Below are 22,286 nucleotides of genomic sequence, written 5' to 3' on the forward strand. Positions count from 1 at the left end.
AAACCCGGAAATAGGAAGAGTGCAACAGCATCATCCTGCCCCTGCTCCCCAGCAACTGTTTTAAGGAGGCATACTACCTCTGGTACTAGAGGGAGTAGATATCCATCATAATTAGTAGATGTTGACAGCCCAATCATCCATGAATTTATCCACTCCTATTTTAAAGCTAAGTTGGTGGCTTGGTGTGTATGTGGGGGAATCATGTCCCAAGCATGGCACGGCAGCAGGGGGGGCTTCATTATTTCCCTCCTTCTACGCTGCACACTTTCACTCGCAGAAAAGGGTCATGGGGGTGAGCTGTTTGTCTCACTGCAGGTTCCATGTTTTTTTCAAAAGGTGCAAGCTTGTTGATAAGAGGAGGGATTTATTTAGCAAAGGAAATGTTCCCACTTGCAGTGACAAGAGATTTTTCTCTCCTTTTAGCATGAAAAAAATGAGGAAGATGAGAACCAGACAATCTTTTAAATCGTTCCAATGCCCTAGATTTAGATTATATGAACAGCAAACCTAATGTCATTCCAAGCCTGCCCTTGGCTAGACTTTGACTGAACAACGATAAAGTGCTTATCGTGTTGTTGTTTTTTTAATAAGTTTTGCTTTTAAACTGTTTTTTTTTTAATTAAGTTAAGCTGAACAGGAAAATGACGAGCCTGTTGAAAATTGTTCTGCTTCTCTGGAAGTCCAGTGGCATGGTGACCATTAACGTTTCCCATCAGGACCGTGGCTGCCTCTCGGTTTTATCCTGGAATGTCATAAGCTAAAATTCTCATAGCATGGGTAATGTTTCCTCCAAGAAAGTCTGTGGACTATTATTTTCTCTGTTGGAATGATGAGCCATTGAATTCTGCTCCAGCGGAAGCTTCTTTCCATTTATTGAAGGCAGGGCCATTTACAGCTAGTAGAATAATACATTAGCCTAGAATTTGTGAAGGCATAACAGATGGGTTTGCAGGTCTAAATACAGGCTATAATGGTCACAGAGCTCCACAGAAGAGTTGCTGCAGGTGTGCCTGGATGTCAGTGCAACCTGAGTTTCCAGGAATCCACACACATGCCAGCATTGCATACCTGAAGGAATATTGGTGGTTCAATATTCCACAAGCCAAAGACCGACCCATCTTGAATATATGAAGCAGCTTTGCAGCTTAGTACTGTCTTTGACGGCCAGAGATTTTTAGGATGGCCGTTAACTTAAATAATTAACCAAAGGGGGTGAATGAATTAAGGGAACAGAATTATTGCAGTTGTTCCTGCTGTGGTTGCTGCTCCATGTGTTTCCTTTGGCTAGGGTTGCCAACCTCCAGGTACTAGCTGGAGATCTCCCGCTATTACAACTGATCTCCAGCTGATAGAGAGCAGTTCACCTGGAGAAAAGGGCCGCTTTGGCAATTGGACTCTATGGCATTGAAGTCCCTCCCCTCCCCAAACCCCACCCTCCTCAGGCTCCGCCCCCAAATCCTCCCACTGGTGGTGAAGAGGGACCAGGCAGCCCTACCTGTGGTCAGAGGTGCTTTACAAAGGGCTCTTTCAAAGCCGTGATAGGGACCAAAAGGCATCAAGCCCCTTGCTTCTTCTTTGACTGTTATTGTCTAGGCAGGTTTTTAAATCACACTGGCATAGAACAGAATCCCATTTCAGTCTGTGTTACGGAAGTGTGTGAATAGAACTGGGCTTTTAGCTACTGTTGTAGGTTTCAATATATTAGTTTAAGATATTGACATATTACTGCTTTAAATGCATTTATTATCTTCAAATATGTTTTGACTATGTAACAAAGTGGACTGTGGGAAGTGAAACCAAGTTAGCTCAGTGAACAGCTGATAGTCTAGGACGAATGCCAAGTTACAGATATCAGCATTGTTTGTGTTACTTGAAAGAACAGTAAAAAAAATGATGATACAAGAGGCTTTTTGCATTCGGCTTTTCTGCTTTAGATGACTAGATGGATTTTTAAGATATTCCTTCGCTTTTAAGTGAAATCAAGATTCAATTATATATAACTTTAAGGTTAGAGGATGTTTTTACTTATTTAGCCAGACAATGAGCAGATATATGTGTGAAACTTGAAAATGTTATGACATTTCCTGATGCCATCCATCAATTTATGACATCAAGGTTAAAGTATATGCTTGAGAACAGACATTTAATCTCATTTCATGCATCATAAGTCTCATTGAAATCTGGGGAAAATATAACATTCCCATAACAAGATCTCATTGGTTCTTAGAACACCAGCCTCCAAAATTGTATAAAAGGGGCTTGAAAATTGAGAGAAATTGGGACATTTCCCCCCAGAAATTGGGACATTCTTCCCCAGCTTGCGTGCTGTCTGTATGGGAAACTCTCCCCGGCATGATCATTGATAAGTTGGTTACTGGGGTGGTAACTGATGTGTAACCGTATTCTATTCAGATCTATATTCTTTTGTTTGTTGTAACTTGTATTATATTGTGCATATATCTTTTCATTTTACTATTTTCTGAAGTATTTACAATAAAAAGGAATTGTTTTTCAATTCAAAATACGTTGTGTCATCACTTGCAAGTGGCTGGTTATATAAGGCAATCTGGTTTTAAGTGAATCACAAAATCTAAAAACTTAGCCACAGAAGTACAGTGATTGACTACTTCAATACTTTGCTAACAAAACCTAAAACACGTGTGAAGAACGATGGATGCAGCCCATGACAGAAACTGCGTATTTCTTTGTTACTGTAGGTATCTGAAGAAACTCTGTTCCCCCATAATGAAGAGGAAGGGGCTCTCCAAGGACTGGAGCAGTACCGTGTCAGGAGACTTTCCTGCCGTACTCTCCAGCTTCCCCCTTTGGCATTCAGGCAGCTGGAGCAAGCAGATTGGGATCGAAAGGGTGATGCAGAGGCCATGGGACGGCCCACCAGTCTTCCGCTGCGGACTCTTCCTCTAATTGCTATCACGGCTGCAGAATCTGTCAGGTACGCGTTGATTGGGAACCTTACTCTTGCATCTGTCTGACAGCTGAGTGACATGATGAATTCTTGTAGCTAATGTCCTGGTCTGGATGTTTGTGATGAAAAAGTTTGACTGTTATTTGTGGTGTAAATTAAGGCAATTCTAACAGGAAGCATAAGAACATCTTTAAAATAAATGGTGGTTGTTTTTAAGTAATTTTGATAGGCACTGGCAGACCGCTTAAGTAAGAGAGGCAAAGTTGTTGTTGTTTTTTAAAGGATGTACAATGGACAGTTTATCCATTAGCTGAAGTAGTTTCCTACTTACCTGCTGAAAAAAAAGGAAGATGTGACAAAACTAAATGCTGTACCATTGGCTTCTGGATTGTGCTGCGTAATGTAGAGCAGGGGTATCGAACTCAATTGTTACGAGGGCCGGATATGACATAAATGCCACTTGGTCAGGCTGGGCCATGTCTCACCAGCTCAGATCGAGATGTGTGTGAGGGGGTGGCTGCCTCGGCTGGCTCGCTGGCCAGATAAGAGCTCTCAAGGGTCTGGAACTGGCCCATGGGCCTTATGTTTGACACCCCTAGCATAGAGTTTCTGGGCAACAATTAAAATACTGAGGGGTAAAATCTCACAGTAATGTCTTCCTGAGATATCAACTCTTTAGAACGCAGTTGGAGATCACAGAAGTGAATGTTCATCCAGTTCTATGCACACATCAGTGGATGCTGTGTTCTCATAACACTAAGATCTGTACGGCCTGCGACCAACATACCTTAAGAACTGCCTTCTCCCATATGAACCTATGCGCTCACTGCTGTCATCCTCGGAGGCCTTCGGTTTCCCCGCCATCTGAGGCTAGATGGGTGGCAACCTGAGTGAGGGCCTTCTCTTTCTTGGCACCAACACTTTGGAACTCCCTCTCCAAGGAAATTCGTCTGTCTCCCTCTGTTGGTGTCTTTCGCCCGGAAGCGAAGACTTTTTTGATTCATCTGGCATACCCTCAGTAACGGTTATTGGCCCTCCTTCTAGTGTTGTTTGTTTACGTGTATTAATTGAATTTTATCATTTTCACTGAATTTGATTGTTTAAATGCTTAATTGTTTTTTATGTTCGCTGCCTTGCAGACCCTGATTGGGTGGAAAGGTGGCATAAAAATGTTTTAAATAAATGAAGCAATCAATCACAACTGGTTGTCTTGTCCACCCAGGGAATCCAGTATGTATCATCATCATCATTTCATTTGCAGTCATAGACCATCAAACAAATTGAATTTACATAACTGAATAATATAGAGTAAAACAAGTACAAAATACAATTTAAATTTAAATGCTTAAAAATGGGAAAGTATGCAGAGGTACATAGCTAATTAATATCAAATATAATGAATGCTGTATATTATTAAAATTTGAATGCTTAATAATAGCAAAAGCTTGGTAGAATAAGGGAATCCAGTAACAAATGATTGCAGTGCCATGATGATAGTGCCAATGGCTATCAAATCTGAAAGAAGGCTAGGACTAGAGCCTTTCTCCCCGGCATACTAGTTTCACGATTGTAGGACATCGTTTGCAAGGGCCAGGGATGGCGTGAAAACCTTTTGCGACATTTTAGATAAAGTTCCTCTAAGCTGTTAGCTGCGGCGAAGTGCCATCGTTTCTACAAAAAATGTTGTCGAGTAACTCCCGATATTCTTTAATTTAGATATAGCGTGACTATCTTTAAGAAACATGGGATGTGCCCCCACATCCTTATCAAATAAAAAGAATTCCTGGCATTCTACAACAAAACAATGTGCATTGCAGGAAACAAAATTATGCAGAGAAGAGAGACACCCACATACATGCTCATCAACAGGGAAGTGTCCCTGAACATAAATTGCTGTAAAGCAGATGCCATTCTGTGACTGACAAAGATACCGGGTCTCTTATCTTTCATTGTCGTGGCTTCTGTGCAGTCCCACATGGGACTGTGCTTGTGCAGAGCCAGCCGCGGAAAAGATTTGTAAGCTTCTGTAGATTAGCTCCATAAAGTGCTCCCTCCCCCTCATCAGCGTCCAGGAGTCTTCCCGCCCAAATGGTCATGTGATGAGGGGGGAGGAGGGAGCACTCTCCCTCCAGTTCTCTTTCTGCCGCCGTGGAAGGAGGACGTGTTTTGCTTCTGTTAACATTCTGAAGTAAATTCTTCACAGTTTTAAAAATGGAAAAGAAGAAGAAAGACCCAGTTTTTAAGAAGTGCCAGACCTGTGGCACCAAGATGGCACATAATGATACCCATAAAGACTGCCTTATGTGTTTGGGTGAGGGACATATTCCCTCGTCATGCCGGGCGTGTGATCTTTTAACGCCTAAGGCAAGACAAGAAAGAGCCGCACGCTTGAAAGTCGCGCTATGGGAGAAACGCCTAGGTCCTGATCGAGGTGACATACCTAGTGCTTCCTGCACTCCCTCAGTTTTATCTGTGCTGGTAGTGCCTTCAGCTTCCAAGGCAGTTCCGCCTTTGACTACTCACAGAGCTACGTCTGAGCCTCTGGCTAAAAAAGAAAAAAAGCAGCCAAAATCGGCTGAGGATAAGGGAAAAGGAAAAAAGGCGAAGAAGACCTCTGCCTCCAAGTCGCCAAATGGCACTCCGCTTCGCCGCCAATCCCCGTCGCCTTCCCCTCGGCGTCGGCCGTTGTCAAGGGGATGAAACCCTCAGCGCTGTACGCCACCTTCATGTGGCCAGCAGAGGGAGTTCTCGCCTATGACTATGGACTCATCATGTCTGTCGTATTGGAGCGAGTACTGTCGCCATCGTTATGACTCCACAAGCTGCCGACGCCAGAGCCTGTCATCATCATGGAGCCGAAGCCCTCCTGCGGGGACCTCTAAGAAGCCAAGGATGCCGTCACCCTCTCTGAGGGAGCGGACCTCGCCGTTGTCTGTGGGCAATGTAGTCGAGACCCCCGCTGCGGCGCCCTATAATGACCGGTCTGCTTCACGCAGTCATCACTATTACTCTGCAAAGGGCCCCCCTCAGCTGCAATTGCAGCTTTAATCACCCCCGTGCTTGGGGAAGATACGTGCCTTTGCCTCTAAGGAGACATAGGCATTCCTTGATGTCGTCAGCTGAGCCACTCCATGCTGGTCCATCAGAGTCAAAGGATTGTTTGGAGCCGGCTGCTCCCACTTCTCATTGACTGTGTGATGCTATCAGATGAAGATCAGGATAGGCTTTCTCAAAAGATGCCTACTCAAGAAATTGTGGATGCGATGAGCCATCTAAAAAGTGACAAAGCACCTGGCCCCGATGGAATCACACCTCAATTCTACAAGACATATGAGTCGCAACTTACACCCGTTTTGCTATCACTTTTCAATAAGATAAAAGTAAAAGGGAAAATTCCTACATCATGGCAAGAAGCTCATATATCTTTGATACCTAAAGAAGGGGCCGATCCATACCTTCCGCAGGCCTACAGACCAATTTCTCTGTTAAATGTGGACTACAAACTATTTGTCTCTATTCTAACCAAAATACTTCAAAGGGTCATAACCAAACTAGTACACCCGGACCAAACAGGATTTATCCCTAAGAGACTTATGAGAGATAACGTCAGGTTAGTCCTCAGTGCCATACAACATATAAAATTGAAGTCCACAAAGGTGGCAATGATTTTTATTGATGCTGAGAAGGCTTTTGACAATGTTTCTTGGGATTTTATAGTGAACATTTTAAAACAAATCGGCTTTGGGGACACCCTCATAGCAATATACAATGCCATATACTCTACACAAAATGGAACCCTCTCATCAGAATTCAAAATATAAAAGGGCACCAGGCAAGGATGTCCGCTCTCTACACTGTTATTTGATTTATCAATCAAGAATTGATGAATTCTGAAGTGGAGATTAAAAGCTTTCAAGCTCTTCACAAAGAATATAAGAACATCAATTGGTTGACATATCTTCAATTGAAATCTTATTTTAAATAAGACAGTTCAAAAACTGGAGTTACGAGAGACTTAACAGAGTTTGAAACAATCATCGCGTAAACGATCTACTAGAAAGTCCTACAATTATAAATGGAGGTGTTTCACACTATGGGCCTCTTCTAAAGGGATGAAACCAGAGACTTGCATGTTGTCTGATGTTTTTGAATACTTGTTATCTTTGAAGGATTTCGGACTGTCTAACTCTTCAATTAAAGTCCATCTGGCTGCCATTTCAGCGTTTCATGTAAGTGTTGACTCATTGTCGCTGTTTTCTAACCTTCACTCAAAGAGATTTTTGAAAGGTCTAAACAACTTGTATCCTCCAGTCCGGCCTCCAACCCCGCAATGGAGCCTCTCACTAGTGCTTTCACAGCTAATGTACCCACCGTTTGAACCACTTGCAAGCTGTGACCTGAAACATCTTTCATACAAGTCGGCCTTTTTGGTCGCAATTACCTCTGCATGAAGGGTGGGAGACTTAAGAGCTTTGCATTTTGATCCACCCTTCCTAAAGTTTCATGCTGACATGGTTGTTCTTAGACCTAGTCTAGACTTTCTCCCAAAAGTTGTATCGAGATTCCACACTTCACAGGACATCGTGCTACCAATCTTTTTTCCAGACCCGCGGTCTGCAGCAGATAGGACACTGCATTCTCTAGATGTGCGTAGGGCATTGTTGTTCTATTTACAACATACCAGCGCTTTTAGAAAATAAAACAGCTTGTTTATTTTTTTCAGTGGACCCAATATGGGGAACGGGTAACCTCACAGACACTTTCTAGATGGGTCACCTCTGCCATTAGGATTGCATATGATAAGGCACAACAGACTTGTCCTTTGCAAATCAAAGCCCACTCCACCAGGGCTCAGGCATCGTCAGCTGCTTTCGCATCCCATGTAGAACTGCGTGACATCTGTAGAGCGGCTACCTGGTCCACGCCGTCAACTTTCATCAAGCATTATGCCATGGATGTGGACTCCAGGAACGACACTGCTGTGGGGAGAGTGGTCCTTAAGTCACTGTTCAGATGAGCAGTCACACCCCCACCACCTATGCAGGTGAGCTTGCTACTCTCCCATGTGGGACTGCACAGAAGCCACGACGATGAAAAACAGTGTTGCACTTACCTGTAACTGTTGTTCGTCGAGTGGTCTTCTGTGCAGGCACACATCCCTCCCGCTTTCCCCGCGGTGGACTGCTGTCCTAGTCAATGTTCTCTGCAGTAGTTCCACGGCGGCTTAGGAGACCTGGAGGGAGAGTGCTCCCTCCTCCCCCCTCATCACGTGACCATTTGGGCAGGAAGACTCCTGGATGCTTATGAGGGGGAGGGGGAGGGAGCACTGTATGGAGCATGGAGCTAACGTTTTTTCCTGGTGGTAGCACTGTAAACATTCATAAACAATTTTTTTTTTTAAAAAGACAGCTGTAAAAGGATGCTCAGTTAATAAAGCTAAGAATAGTGTATACTTTCGTAGCTGCCAAAAGAGAGATTGTTTTGAGGGAAGACACAGTAATATATAGTAACTGCCAAAAGAGAGATTGTTTTGAGGGAAGACACAGTAATATATAGTCTCAAAGCAGTAGTATATAGTAGAATGAAAATTTCAAGAAGTTCAGGGTGACTGCATAACTCGTGAAGGGGACCTTGTGCTTTCTTATTACATCTTGCTCATGCAGTTCAAAGAACTCCTTAGCAAAAGCTGCACAAACTAAAGTCAACTCCTCTTCCCAAAGCAGGCAATCAAATTCGGTCAAACGATGATAGACAAACTTTTAATAACTCCTGAAGCTTGCTTAAATTTTCTTCTTCTTCTTCTTCTTTTTTAATTAGAAGCTCCCCCATGGGTAAAAAATAATTTCACGCCATTGGACCAGTGCTAGGAGGAGAGGAAGTGGTTCATTTGTCACACTGCTCCACGTTTGTATCTTCAGGTCTTTCTCAGCCACTTCTTGGCAGGAAGCTTGACTCTTGATACTGTTGCCAAACTTAGCTGGCTCTACAGCAATGTCATACGACCATAGGGTTGCCAGGTCCCTCTTCGCTACCGGTGGGAGGTTTTTGGGGCAGAGCCTGAGGAGGGTGGGGTTTGGGGAGGGCAGGGACTTCAATGGGGTATAATGCCATAGAGTCCATTTTCCAAAGTGGCCATTTTCTCCAGGGGAACTGATCTCTGTCGCCTGGAGATCAGTTGTAATAGCGGGAGATCTCCAGCCACCACCTGTAGGTTGGCAACCTTAGGTTGAGCCCAGAGGCAAGAGCCTTTCTGTCCTCAGAAAAGCCAGTACATGGAAACAGGTTTCTGCATGCAGATAGCCTCTCTAGCACTCAGATTCATAATATTTTATCTCAATGTTTTAAGATGAATGCATAGGACTTGCATCTGAAAAACATTAAATATGTAGAAGAGCTAGATTTGAGTCTAGAAGCACCTTAGAGATCAACAAGGTTTTGGGAATATAAACTTCTAAGAGTCAACACTTCCTTTGTCAGATACATCAGCTTTGGCACTTAAAATAGGGTTGCCAACCTCCATATGGTGGCTGGAGATCTCCTGCTATTACAACTGATCTCCAGCTGATAGAGATCAGTTCACCTGGAGAGGGACCAACACCATAGAGTCCAATTGCCAAAGCGGCCATTTTCTCCAGGTGAACTGCTCTCTATTGGCTGAAGATCAGTTGTAATAGCATGACATCTCCAGCTACTACCTGGAAGTTGGCAACCCTATACGGCCAGTCTCATGATACTTACGTGATCTTTGATTGTCTAGCATCACCTCAAGAAAGGAAATGATTCAGAATGAGGTCCACAGTAGGCTGGAGGGAGCCAACCTCATACCAGCATTAGTTCAGGTAGTCAAACCCCAGGGAACCTAGGATATAACTGGGAAGCGGAATGATGTATAGCTGAGGAGATGCTGATGCGTTTGGTTGGAATTAGCTGTGAATTGCACATCCATGGCAGCCCACTCTTAAAACTCTTGGATATAAACTTGGCTAGGAACTCGGATGAATCACAGCTATTCAGCTGGCTTTTTTGCAGATCTATAGAAACGTGTAGTATCCAGGCTTCCAGATCCCCCTGTAGTCTGATAATGTATCTGTTTAGAAAAATTGTATACCTCCTGCTCGAGGGAGTTTACAAAGTAAAACACGTACAATAAAATCATAAAACCAAGGCATAAAAATAAGCCAGGTTATAAAAATAACACAAAACAATGTTCATCAGCTTAAAATTATAGCCATTAACAGTCCTCAAGCTAGAGGCAGACCATAAAAAGACAGAACCCCTCAGCAAGAAGCCTGGGTAAAAAAGAAATGTTTTGCTTTCGTGCCTCAGAGAGAACAGCTAGGTACTCGGAGAACCTCAAGGGGGGGAGGAAGGTCCCACCACCGAAAAAGCCCTGTGTCTGCTTACCAACCACTACACCTGTGCAGGCAGGGCCAGAGGGCAAGGCTTGAGAAGAGGATCTTAACTTGCTTGCGTAGGTATTTGGGGGGAAGGTAGCATAGCATAGTAAACATATCCATAATACCCGAAGATTCATGTCAAGGATTGCCTATGAAACAGTTGCATCATGGAACCAATCAATTTGGGCACTGTCATATATCCGAAAGGGGAAGGATCACTGGCAAATGTTAACAGTGCTTGCATTACATGCAGAGGAGGAAATGTACAAGCGAGCTGAAAATTAAAATGTTGCTTCAAGTAGCTGGAAAAGGGCATGTTGTGTTGGTAGATATGCTGGTGCGCGCCGTTGTTATTTGGTGGGGAGCTGATACATGAGAGGCATCCTCACATTTCTTTCCCAGACATTAACAAGACGAGCTCAGTCATCACGATCATTTAATTTGGTTTTAATTAACTGGGGAGTAAATGTTACAGATGAAAAAAACAAATCCTGAATGTAAGCTATTGGGTAATGATGCCATCCTGTTTTTAAAATGCACAGACCGGCATGATCAATTACTCCCATGACTGTTTCTTTGGAAATCATTATGTCTTTACTTTATGGAGAGTGGGCCATGGCTCAGTGAAGGAACACCTGCTTGGCTTCCAGCTAAAAAAGGTTTGGGTAGCAGGTGATGTTTGGGTAGCAGATGATGAGATCCTAGAGAGCCATTGCCAGTTTGAGTAGATTGTACACATGAAGCTGCCTTATACTGAATCAGACCCTTGGTCCATCAAAGTCAGTATTCTCTGCTCAGACCGGCAGCAGCTCTCCAGGGTCTCTGGCAGAGGTCTTTCACATCACCTACTTTCCTATTTCCTTTAACTGGCGATGCTGGGGATTGAACCTGGGACCTTCTGCATGCCAAGCAGATGATCTACAAACTGAGCCACGGCCCCTCCCCTGACCTTGACGGACTGATGGTCTGATTCAGTATAAGACTGCCATATGTACTGTAGAAAATTAAATGTCAGATATCTGGGTAAGTTCTGCTCTTGTGATATCTTTCAGTAAGAAAATTGTATGATCCTGGATTTTCATGTCTCCTTTAGTTGGACTTGAACTCCTTTTTTTCACTTTATCTGTTATCTATAGATGTTAAAAGTTGTTTGCATTGATTTTACTGCTCTAAATACACTGGATCTAAGCATCTGGGGACTTTAAAACATCAAACACAATACCTTTCAATTGTGTTTGGGAACTAACTGCCAAGGGATGAAGTCTCTCTAACATTTTGGTACGATACATTCATTACCTTGCCAATAGCTAGACGGTTGGATTTTATTTTCTCGATGCAGCTTCTAAGCAATTCCTCTCGGGAGTCCCACACAACACACAAAAAAACAGTTAATTCCCAAGTCATGTGTGACAATAATAGGACCCCATCCCATGATTCTGTTTTCCAGTGTTGTTTAGACCTGCTGAAGAGCCCCATGGCGCAGAGTGGTAAGCTGCAGTACTGCAGTCCAAGCTCTGCTCATGACCTGAGTTCCATCCCAACGGAAGTTGGTTTCAGGTAGCTGACTCAAGGTTGACTCAGCCTTCCATCCTTCCGAGGTCGGTCAAATGAGTACCCAGCTTGCTGGGGGTAAAGGGAAGATGACTGGGGAAGGCACTGGCAAACCACCCCGTAAACAAAGTCTGCCTAGGAAACGTCAGGATGTGACATCGTCACCCCATGGGTCAGGAATGACCCGGTGCTTGCACAGGGGACTTTTAGCTTTTTAAAAGTCATGCTATTACCTGTGCTGTGTTCCATGTAGCCTGCTTCATATTTAAACTAGGTCTTGAGCCATTACTTACATGTCTGGAATAATGATTAGATTAGTGCCCTCCTGCATTTCAGTATTTGTTTGATTTGAAATATACATAATCTCGTTGAAAGTAGAAAAATGTCAGGTACTTAAAATTAAGCATATGTTGAAAAGCTTCACTGAATCACCCCAATTTTTTGTGTGTGGATCTAGAGATGGTTTCATTTGCCCTTGAAGGCATGCTGGCATTTATGTTTAATGTGCGTGCCTGGTGATCTCACCATATTATAGACTCATCCCACATTTTGAGTCCTGCTTTTTCAGTGTTTATGGATATATTTATGAATCACTGTTGAATACCTCTCAAAAGCCTTTGCAGCTGTGCAGTATAATATCCCTGTGAATTAAGAACTGGACTAGAGCATGCAGTGGATGAAGCAATCTCATTCTTACTTGCACAGTACTGCAGTGGAAAGTGCATGACATCAATTCACATTTCCTATAGAGCATATTTGTCAGAATGTCTACCCCCAGGGTACCCTTTCCTCACTGATTTTGGCTGAGGAATCCCTCCACATCTGTGATGGAATCCCTGACGATGCAAAGGTAGGGTTGCCAGCTCCGGGTTGAGAAATACCTGGAGATTTTGGGGGGCGGAGCCTGAGGAGGAAATGGTTTGGAGAGGGGAGGGACTTCAATGCAATAGAGTCCAACTGCCAAAGCTGCCATTTTCTCCAGGGGAACTGATCTCTGTGGCCTGGAGATCAGTTGTAATAGTGGGAGACCTCCAGCCACCACCTGGAGTCTGGCAACCCTATGCAAAAGGCTATGGAACATGGGTCTCACTGTCACCCAGCATCAACTGAGAGCCACATCACAGGCAATATTTCTCACTCTGAGGAGGAGGGCATCTTGCAACATTGGATGATTTCCACTGGTTGCTCAGGGAGGCAGGATCAAATTTCAACTTCCTGTCTCCTGAGCTGGAATCACCCCTTCCTCAGTTAATTTCTTGCCTTGCAAAGGGAGAGCAGCTTCTGTGCAGCTCTCTGCTGTCTTATGCCTTCTCTTATGAAACTTACCCATTATTTCTTACTACTTCTATTCCTATAGTCCTCTACCTCTCAGATATACCTTTTTTCTCCCCTGGTTTGCTAAATTTCACCTCTGATCTATTTTTTCTTTTATTTCTATTATTATTATTCTATTATTTCCTGCCAAAACAAGATGGTGGACAGGCACATCTATGGCTGATTTGCACGCATGCACTTCCCCTTATGTATGGACCATAACTGAAAGCTTCCTGGTCTGGGGAACCTGCAGTCAAGCTCTAATTTGCTGCAACATTGGACTGCAGGAGTCAAGGGCAGATTGGCCATGTACTTCAGTAGGAAAAATCGAGTGGTCTGCCTTCTACTCTTGCACACCTTCATGGTGGGGCCAGGAAGGAGGAGAATGACGAAGCCTTTCTTTGCCTGGCCAGCCTGAGCATGGTGTGGAAAGCAAGGAGCAGCATGGTGCAATAAGGAGCACAGGCATGGCTGGGCCTGGCTTCACCCTGTGCCAGCCTGTGCTTGATGGAGCTAGTGAGGAAGAGTGAGTCCTAGCTCAACCATTGACGTTGAGCAGAGCCTGGGAATGGCAAAGCCCTGCTTCACCCCGTAAGGAGAAGCACATGCTTGGCAGGGTCTGACTTCACCTTGTGCCAGCCTGTACCTGATATGGCCAGCAATGAAGGTCATGGGCATAATGGTGTCTGGCTTTGCCGTACAAGGAGGTGCAGGGGCATGGTGGCAGCTCACAAGTTTGCCCTGCAAGCCTGGTTGGGGAGTGGCCAGCGAGAAGGAGCACAGTAGCACCTCCTTACATTTCAGCAGGCTGTGTGGCCCTCCATCAGGTGAGGGGAGAATGGTATAGAGGGGGTATGGCTAGAGTTGCCAACCTCCAGGTGGTGTCTGGTGATCTCCTGCTATTACGACTGATCTCCAGGCGACAGAGATCAGTTCATCTGGAGAAAATGGCCTCTTTGGAAGGTCATGTCTATAGCATTGAAGTCCCTCCCTTCCCCAAACTCCGCCCTCCTCAGGCTCCACCCCAAAATTATCCCGGTATTTCCCAACCCAGTGCTGGCAACCCTAGATATGGCTTTCTTCTAGGGCTATTTTGGCCTCTCAATCTGCCCCTGGCAGGAACCACAGACACACTTTAGGAGGAAACAATCTCCTGTTTGCCCAGGTGCCTGCATGTGGATGTCTCAGCAAATTGAAATTTGCAGGTTTTCTAAATCTGGATGCTTTCAAATAACATACTCTACACAAGAGGAGGAGGGGCAGAGCACACCAGCAAGGCAAAGAAGTTGTGTTGGGGCCCATTATGAAAGCAGAGAAGTCGATGTGTTAGTACTCCACTAACACTCCAGATTGTAGTTGAAGAACTGTAGTGTTAGGCAAGCAGCCATTGTCAAGGAAGCCTTTCTGACATTATTGATCTTCCAATTGAAAAAAATCTTGGTAGGGTTTCAAGAAATTACAGAGCTTCCTGAAATACAGCTTGAACCCCACTGGTTTAGAGGATAATGTGATTTGTTGCTAAACCTTTTATGGATTTTACTAACTGCATGATCCATTAAAAATAGAGAGGATTAGGTCTGGTGGTTTCTCACCCAGAGCTGAAACAAGGACCATTAATAGTTGTCTGTCCAATAGTTATTATACCTTCCCTTGTTTTGATTCTAATTTAAAGCTTTGGTCTTGCAAGACAGATATTCTCATTAACTCTGTTCTACATGTTAACTCAATGAGTTTTCTTCTATTTTTTTTTCACTCCTACCGTTTCTGTTTTCTTGGTTCCACATGTATTCAGTATGGAGACTTTGCTCCTTTTCTATGATTGCTAGGCATGCACATAGGTCTGGGGTGGTGAGTGGGGTGTAAAGTGGCTGATGTTACAAGGGGAACAGTGGTGTAGGGTTGCCAGGTCCCTCTTCGCCACTGGTGGGAGGTTTTTGGGGCGGAGCCTGAGGAGGGCAGGGTTTGGGGAGGGGAAGGACTTCAATGCCATAGAGTCCAATTGCCAAAGTGACCATTTTCTCCAGGTGAACTGATCTTTATCAGCTGGAGATCAGTTGAAATAGCAGGAGATCTCCAGCTAGTACCTGGCAACCCTACGGTGGTGGCTCTCTAATGTAGAAGAAAGCAGTGATTCCGCCCTCTGTGATTTTGAAGAGGCTGCATTTTGGGCTGAGAAGTGGCTTGAGAGCCAGCGTGGTGTAGTGGTTACGCAGACTCTAATCTTGAGAACCGGGTTTTATTCCCCACTCTTCCACATGAAGCCATGTAACTTTGGGGTAGTCACAGTTCTCTCAGGACTCTCTCAGCCCCACCTATCTCACAAGATTTCTGTTGTGGGGAAGGGAAGGTGATTGCAAGTTGGTCTGAGACTCCTTTAAGGTATAGAAAATCTGGGTATAAAAACCAACTCTTCTTCTTGATCCTTCCCACTTAGCATCTCTTCCATTGGTGATTTCAGGAAGTAAAAGTAAACTTGCATGCAGAAATGTGTAAGATTATAGAATTCTGCAGAGAATAATTTCTCAAAGACAGAATGTACCTTGGAAAAACAGCAGAAAGATACACGAATAGGATTAAGTTCCGAAAGTAAAAATACTCTCAATTATTTATGAGTGTTTTCAGTTCATCCAAGATTTCTGAGTATGTTATAGTGTGTCAGAATATGCCAGATAACTAACCTGCTGCTAAATTGTGGCATTTCTGGGAAAGATTTTGGATTTGAACAAATTACCCACCATGTCACACAGATTCCCCCCCAAAAACTTAACATCTAAAACCTGATTTTGTGAGAGTTTTTAAACATTAAAATCAAATAGCTTGCTAAGAGTTCAATTTAGAAAACTGTAACGGCTCATGTGGAAGTTGCAAAACAACTATGTTAAGCTCCTGTTAAGACCAGGGGAGAACCGTCTTGGGAATTTGTTCCCGAACCTGTGGCCTACCTTCTAAATGAGAGGCAGCGGTGTGGGTGATTAACTAGGCAATTTTACTGGAGCAGAATCCCCTCAATCAGTTTGATTGCCCGTTATCTGGAACGCTGCCTTTTGCAATGACAGGGCAGGTATGATTGAAAACGTCAGACTGGTGTGGGTCTTAGTGGTTCAAATAGACTGGAACAGCAGTTTGACTTTCTGGGAGCTGACATGATTGGGTTTTGGGAGCACCTGTGCTCCTTCCTGTGCTCATGCCATTTCTTCCTAATGTTAGGTTTTGTAACTAAGCAGATGATTCCAAAGACAGAAGCCTCCAGGGCTAGAGTTGCCAGCCCTGGGTCGTGAAATACCTGGAGATTTGAGGGGTTGAGCCAGGGGAGGGCGGGGTTTGGGGAGGGGAAGGACCTCAGCTGAGTATAATGCCATAGAGTCTGTTATGTATGTATATAGTTAGGCCGGTAAGCAGGGGAAAACCTAGGAGCTTGAGTCCCCGAGGAAGGCTCCTAAACCTGCACACGCCATTGGCTCTAAGCCGGCACGCGCCATTGGCCCTAAGCTGGCACGCACCCTTGGCGACCCGGGGGTTGTTCCCCCCCATCACGGATCGGGGGGGAGTGCCTGCGGGCGGCCAGGGGGGCATATAAGCAGGGCCGGTTCACTGTATTCTCTGGTTCGGTTCTGTTCACAATAAACGCGTTGCTGTTGGAACTCCGTCTCGACCTCGTGTGTCCTCCCCACGCGGACTTTACAGAGTCCACCTTCCTAAACAGCCATTTTCTCCAGGGGAACTGATCTCTGTCAATTAGAGATCAATTGTAATAGCGGGAGATCTCCAGGTGCCACTCCTGGCAAATAATTGCCTCTTCAAAGGCTGCCTCAAACTATCGGCTACTTGGAGAGCAGGAGGAGGGATGCAGTATTATTTTATGTTTTAAAATAGGCATGTCTCTCATGATGCATTCTGCCCCAGGATGTGGTGATGGCTGCCAACTTGGAAGGCTTTAAGAGGGGAGTGGACATGTTTGTGGAGGAGAGGGCTATTCATGGCTACTAGTAAAAATGGATACTGGTCACGATGCATACCAATTCTCTCCAGGATCAGAGGAGCATGCCAAATATATTAGGTGCTGTGGAACACAGGCAGGATGGGGCTGCTGCAGTTGTCTTGTTTTGGGGGCTTCCTAGAGGCACCTGGTTGGCCACTGTGTGAACTGCTGGACTTGATGGGCCTTGGTCTGATCCTGCATGGCTTTTCTTATGTTCTTATGTGGTGAGTCATGAGTAAGTTACCTGGCTGGCAGCTATTTTTTTTTTTTTTTTTTTACAGGGAGTGTATTTTGAATTGACCATGGGTGGAATGTTTTGAATTTGGACACGGGCTTTCTGTCCACTGATTCATTCTGCTTCCCCCCAAGACATCAACAAAGGGCTCTTCAAAACAGGCACCTTTATGACCACTAGCCCCTTCTGCACCTTAGCTGTCTGCTCCTGTTTGCTTGCATCCTGCCTAATTAGGGGAGAAGAAGGAGTAAAGGCCAAGGTTTCCTTATCTGTCTCTAGCTGCTGAAATGCACAGAAAGAGTCCTGCCATTTCTCATCCCTACTGTTCCAACCTCAGAGTTCCCCTTTTTCCTTTTGATTCTAACTTGTGTTAATGAAATTCATGATTCATTATTTTCCTGCCATTTTATGCTTCCTTACTCCAGTTACATCCTGCATATAAATGTGTCAGTGTGACACATTTATATGTATAAATAACACACACTTTATAGACAGAAGCTGTTTATATAGAGACAATGCACATAGATCTATAAAGCCAACAGTGAAAAGCAGAAGACAAAAACCACTAGCAAAACTGTAAATAAACAAGAGGGCTTGCAAGGGAGAGAAATCTAATTTTCATCCTTGTTTCCCTCTCCTCATCTCAAGCGTGGTGTAGTGGTTAACAGAAGTAGACTCTAATCTGGAGAACGGGATTCGATTCTCCACTTTTCCACATGATGCCTGCTGGGTGATCTTGGTCCAGTCACAGTTCTCTCAGAACTCTCTCACCCCCACCTACCTCACAAGGTGGCTGTTGTGAGGAGATGAAGAGATTGTGATTGTAAGCCTTAAGGTAAAGAAAAGTGGGGTATAAAAACCAATGTTTTCTCCATCGCTACCCCAGCAATGTCATCATTGCTGTGTTTTCCTCTGTCTCCTAGTCCTAACTGTCTCTGCCTCTGAGGCCCAGTTCCAAAAGTCAAGGCAGATGATTGGTTATGCACTGTGATTGCTTAGAATGGTAGCTGTGGCTTGCCCTATAGTACAGATGCCATGATCTACATGGGGGGCAGCCCTTGACTATTAAAATATAATAATTTTTTTAAAGGAAACAAGGATCATCCCTAATAATAACCTAACCGGTAACATTTCACAGATGGGGACATTCTTGTGTGCTTATGAAGTGCTCCTGTATCATTTAGTAGCCAATGATAAATAATACAGTCGGAGGTTGGAAGATTAACTATCTGTTTATTGTGGCCAAAATAATGCAGTCAGGTGTGATTGCCCCAAAGCAAGCGGGACAATTCACACACCAGAACAAAGGATTGCCACTACATTTATAACCTCTGGTCAGGGGTGTTACAATATACGTAATATAGAGCATAGATACACAAAGACCCAATGATGGACACCTTTGGATTAGCATAGGCCTATCAATGGGGGTTGAGGCGGGGATTTAGGTGGCTACATGATCTGGGGCGGGGAACCAAAACTTAACATTCCTTAAGCAGTAGGTAATTCTGGGCCGTGTATTGGTGGAAGGCTGTACCAGACACAGAGAGCCTGATTTACTGACTCATGACTCCCGGGTGCCACCTTCCCAAAGCCCTCATTTGTATGCACATGAATACATAGTGTTCCAAACCAGCTTTTATACTCTAGGCCTAGCATTTTCATAACAGCAATTATGCAGACTGAACACAAAAGCATACATTCAAATAATAATAATGATTACAGGCATTACACTTATAACTACCCTATTTTCACACCAAGGGTCAAAACCCACCCAAGGTAGGGTTGCCAGTTCCCTCTTTGCTACCAGTGAGAGATTTTTAGGGTGGAGCCTGAGGAGGGTGGGGTTTGGGAAGGGGAGGGACTTCAATGCCATAGAGTCCAGTTGCCAAAGCGGCCATTTTCTCCAGGTGAACCGATCTCTATCAGCTGGAGATCAGTTGTAATAGCAGGAGCTCTCCAGATAGTACCTGGAGGTTGGCAACTCTATGCTGCAATAAATTAGGGGCCCAAGGAATAGGCAGCAGAAGAGCCCACTGATGGGTCAGCTCCAGGCTTGCAAATGGCAAGCAGGTTTTGAGCTAAGCATCCTGTAATACATCTAACTGTTCTTATTACAGAGTCATATATGCTATTGGGATAAATGGTTATGGGGGGCCTGGAAAGAAAACAGTGCATTGGCATTTTGTATCTCTCACTCTTCTAGAGATGGATGAGAGAGGAATAAGTGTTAAGAACTATAACACAACGTGGTCATAATTGTAAGAAGCCCTCCCAAATCTCTCAGAGGCTGACCTCCGGAACCAAGAACATGCATTGGAGACTGAGGCCAATCATAAAACAGCTGGAAACCCGTTCGGAAATAAATTCCAAATTAAACAAGTAAATTATAATTCTGGATGTTTTAAATCATCTGTAAAAATCAGGGTAAGCGTTAACTACAAAATTTCATACGGTTCCCATTACAGCAAATGTAGGAAATGGACATTTTGGTAAAATGTAAGCAAATAACAAATTTAGTAAGGTTAATTTTTTAAACTGCTGCACAACTTTCTCTTTCTCTTCTGTGCTTGCTTTTGTAATTTCCTGTTGCTAATTCTAGCGTTGTGTCGTTCAGACATTACTCATCAGGTACAAATAAACTGCATGGCAAATGGTTTGTTTGAAATAAGGAAAACCAAATGAGCATATCTTTAAGAGTCGGGGAGGGAGTATTGGAAATTTGCATTATTCATTTGGAGAAGGATAAAAAAGGTGTGCAGTGGAATCATGGCGGGGCTGGGATTGAGTCTCTGCGGGGGTCTCCAGCCTTTTACAGTTAAAGCCGAACTATGTCAAAATTCAGAGCAGGAGATCAACAAATCACCAGGGACAAGAAAAACCATTTGCATAACAGATATACAGTATAACATGACTGATGATTGACATGTTGGTCAATGATCCATGAAATTTCTACAGCCCCAACACTGTTGTTGTGAGCCCTTTATTAAGAAGAGGCATACACAGGGTCTGATAGTAAGTAATAAATATACACAAAATGCGTTCTGAATACTTGTTTAAATGCACTGGCATAAATCTGCACATGGTTTCCACTTGGATTATCATTCCTCCATCTCCCAGAAACCCTCTAGTCCCCTAAAATCCTCTGCCTACCATTCCCTTTACTTACTGGTTATTCTTTTATCCTACCTGCTCCTCAAATATACCTTAATTTAAAGAATAGATTTCTTTCTCCCCCCCTAAAGAACCATATTTGGCTCTAGATCCATAGGTTGCACACCCATGCTACAACACCGTCCAAAAAGATCATTCTAGCTGTATCTGAAGAAGTGAGCTGTGGCTCACGAAAGCTCATACCCTACCAGAAAATATTTTTGTTAGTCTTTAAGGTGCTACTGGACTCTTGCCCTTTTCTACTACAAAAAGATCTTAGCCCCCACAAACGTTAAGCTTACCAAGTGAAACTGATTAGCAGATCTGCCTGTCATGTATAATAGCAGAACTCAGGGTCTCCCAATGAAGTTGATCAGCAGCAGGTTCAAAACTGACGAGGGCACTGTTTCACACCAGCATAAGTAGCCTATGGGATTCACCGCCACAAGGTGTGGCGATGCGCCATAGAGTGAGGTGGCTGAATGGGCTGTACCACTTCAGAATGCAGGTGCAGATGTCATGTTTTTAATGCTCCTCCCTAGACGTCATTTTTAAAAGCACATCAGGAAGCAAGGTTCTAGTCTAAGCCTTTCACATGCCATGCCAGTTTGTCATTTGCAAGGAATTATTAATACAGAGGAGCTTTGGAAAAAGCCACCTGGAGCCAAGAGGAAATGTAGGGTAAATATTTTAATAAACAAATAAACAAATAAATAATCGTGATATTCCACCCGCAGTCTGCAAAGTCCATTCTATTGCCTCAGCATTCTGCCACCTAATTACTACCTCATTCTGCTACATTTCTACTAGATGAGGCTTTTGATAGCTTTTGCGAAGACCAGGGCTTCCCAACCTTTTCCAGCCTGTGGACACTTTTGGAATTCTGGCACACTGTGGTGGGTGCAGCCAAAAATGGCTGCTTCAGGGGGTGGAGCCAGCTCAAATCTCTCAATCAAATCTCCAATGGCCAATCAGAAGCCTTGCTTGGAGAAAGCCCCACCTGGCCCTGGCTACTTTCTAAAAACACTTGGCAGGCACTAGGAAAGGTTTTGGCAGGTGCCATGATGCCCACTGACGTCATGTTGGGGACCCCTGGCTTTTGGCAAATAAATAGAGGTTCAGTGTAGCAATAACTCTAGTAACGGGATGGTGCTTCCATATCCCAAGTTAGTCTATCCTTGAATACTGTGTGGTGAGAGCAAACAATAATTGAGGGCTGCCATCTTCATGGTGTGCTCCTGTGTTTCCTAAAGGCAATTGGTAGGCGGCTATTAGAATGCTAGGTGAAGAAACTTCTGGTCTAAACCAACAGTCATAGCGATGTATGCTTTTTTACAGCAAAGTTTAAAATACAGCAAACAAAGGTCCTGTTATAAAAAATTTCTTCTGTCCCACCATGTACTTTTGCCTGTCATGGAGCGGGTGTTGCTGCTTTGTTGTGCGTACACGAGCATTTCTAGCAGCAACAGAAATGCAGATATTCAGAATATGTTTCAGCCCAGAGCGGCATGTGCTGAAAATGAATTTGGAGAGCGAGCAAGCTGGTCTCTTTGCAACTCAGCAGGGCAGTGTCTGCATTGAAAATAAGTGGGAACCAAGAAAAATGTAGTGTTGAAAGTTAAGGCTCAGGAAGAGTTGCCTTTTGATTTATTTTCACACTCCAAGGGCCTTTCCTGGAACTGCAAGCCTCATCTGTCTCTAGCGGCTTCGTGTGGATTTGGGCTATTTTATTTT

General features: G+C 44.1%; 1 protein-coding gene across 1 annotated transcript in view; it reads left to right on the plus strand.

Annotated features, from left to right (window-relative positions):
• The window catches only part of PDE4D (phosphodiesterase 4D), a 687,791-nt gene that overhangs the window by 87,205 nt on the left and 578,300 nt on the right, over positions 1–22,286 (plus strand). The window contains exon 2 of the mRNA XM_056847943.1: positions 2,718–2,953. Coding sequence (XP_056703921.1) covers positions 2,718–2,953 — 236 coding nt within the window. The remainder of the gene's footprint in view (positions 1–2,717; positions 2,954–22,286) is intronic.

This window comes from Euleptes europaea, chromosome 4 (assembly GCF_029931775.1).
Source record: "Euleptes europaea isolate rEulEur1 chromosome 4, rEulEur1.hap1, whole genome shotgun sequence".
Classification (NCBI taxonomy): domain Eukaryota; kingdom Metazoa; phylum Chordata; class Lepidosauria; order Squamata; family Sphaerodactylidae; genus Euleptes; species Euleptes europaea.